Source organism: Montipora capricornis, chromosome 9, assembly GCF_036669925.1.
Source record: "Montipora capricornis isolate CH-2021 chromosome 9, ASM3666992v2, whole genome shotgun sequence".
Classification (NCBI taxonomy): domain Eukaryota; kingdom Metazoa; phylum Cnidaria; class Anthozoa; order Scleractinia; family Acroporidae; genus Montipora; species Montipora capricornis.
The window spans coordinates 26411329-26412377 of NC_090891.1; the positions used below are offsets into that span (position 1 = coordinate 26411329).

The 1049-nt window shown below is 39.8% G+C and overlaps 1 protein-coding gene across 1 annotated transcript in view; it reads left to right on the forward strand.

The window, feature by feature from the left end:
- The window catches only part of LOC138015842 (uncharacterized), a 4692-nt gene extending 3643 nt beyond the window's left edge, over window positions 1-1049 (forward strand). The window contains exon 3 of the mRNA XM_068862963.1: window positions 77-1049. Within this exon, the coding sequence (XP_068719064.1) occupies window positions 77-718 (642 nt within the window). The 3' untranslated portion in view covers window positions 719-1049. The remainder of the gene's footprint in view (window positions 1-76) is intronic.

Genomic DNA, 1049 nt, shown 5'->3' on the forward strand with positions numbered 1-1049 from the left:
ATATATCTTGATACCACTCTGCACTTGGCCTCTTTTTATCCAATGGTTGGAAATTCTATTTCTTTTGCCTCTAAAGGGAACAGTGATTTACCATCAATCCATGACTCCCAGTTACATACGTCAGCATGCGACATTTATAAGCAGCACTCAGACAAGTCCAAATTCCGCTGAGGAGATCACGTTTCATACAAACTCACGGAGCCGTGATCTTCTTCTCAAAATTCCCTTGTTTCCTGAAGGACAGTTTGGCCGTTCTGCTCCGCTGACCGTCCAAATGACCGTTGCCAATAACGTCGAGTTATCTACAGGGAGAGATAGCGATATAAAATATGGATTGTCAGATGGACACAATTTCGTTGGGTTTATGCTTCCCGATACGACCAATTACAACAACCACGCCCCATGCTATGGAGTTGAGGGGAAACCTGGAAGCAATTTGAATCCCCAACGAACAATACAGAAATCATCACCAACCGTACCCTCAAGTGAACGTTTCTATCCTGGTCAATTTGAATTTACTTTTAAAGTGAACGAAGGGCGAGCTTATTGCTACACTGCGCATGTTGGAGGGTACGTGAAGGACACAAGTTATACCAGGACACTGGATATCAGCAAAGGACTTGCACTGGAAGTCTACAAAGACGATGATCGCGGAGAAAAGTATGGCATTAGGCTAATCAAACTCTCCATAATTCTTGAGGAAGAAACTTTTTATTAAACAAGAAAGCGAAGATCAAGTAGCCTAAGGTTAGAGCAAAAAAACACATTGTTGTAATGAAGAAAGGCAGAAAAATGTTATTTTACCACATTGAACTAGTTGATAAAACCTTGTTATCTGCCAGTAGAGAATTGAAAGGCTGATGTTTCCAATGATTGCTCTTTGTCAATGCAAATAATGTTTTTAGGTAGCTATACTATATCTAGCAATGACTTGAAGTTCATGTGCACATGTTGAATATGATCATGAGAAGGTAAATATCCAGCAAGCGCAAATGGATTAATTGTTTGTTAAATGTCATTAAACCCAGAACTGTTCCAATTTTACAAAA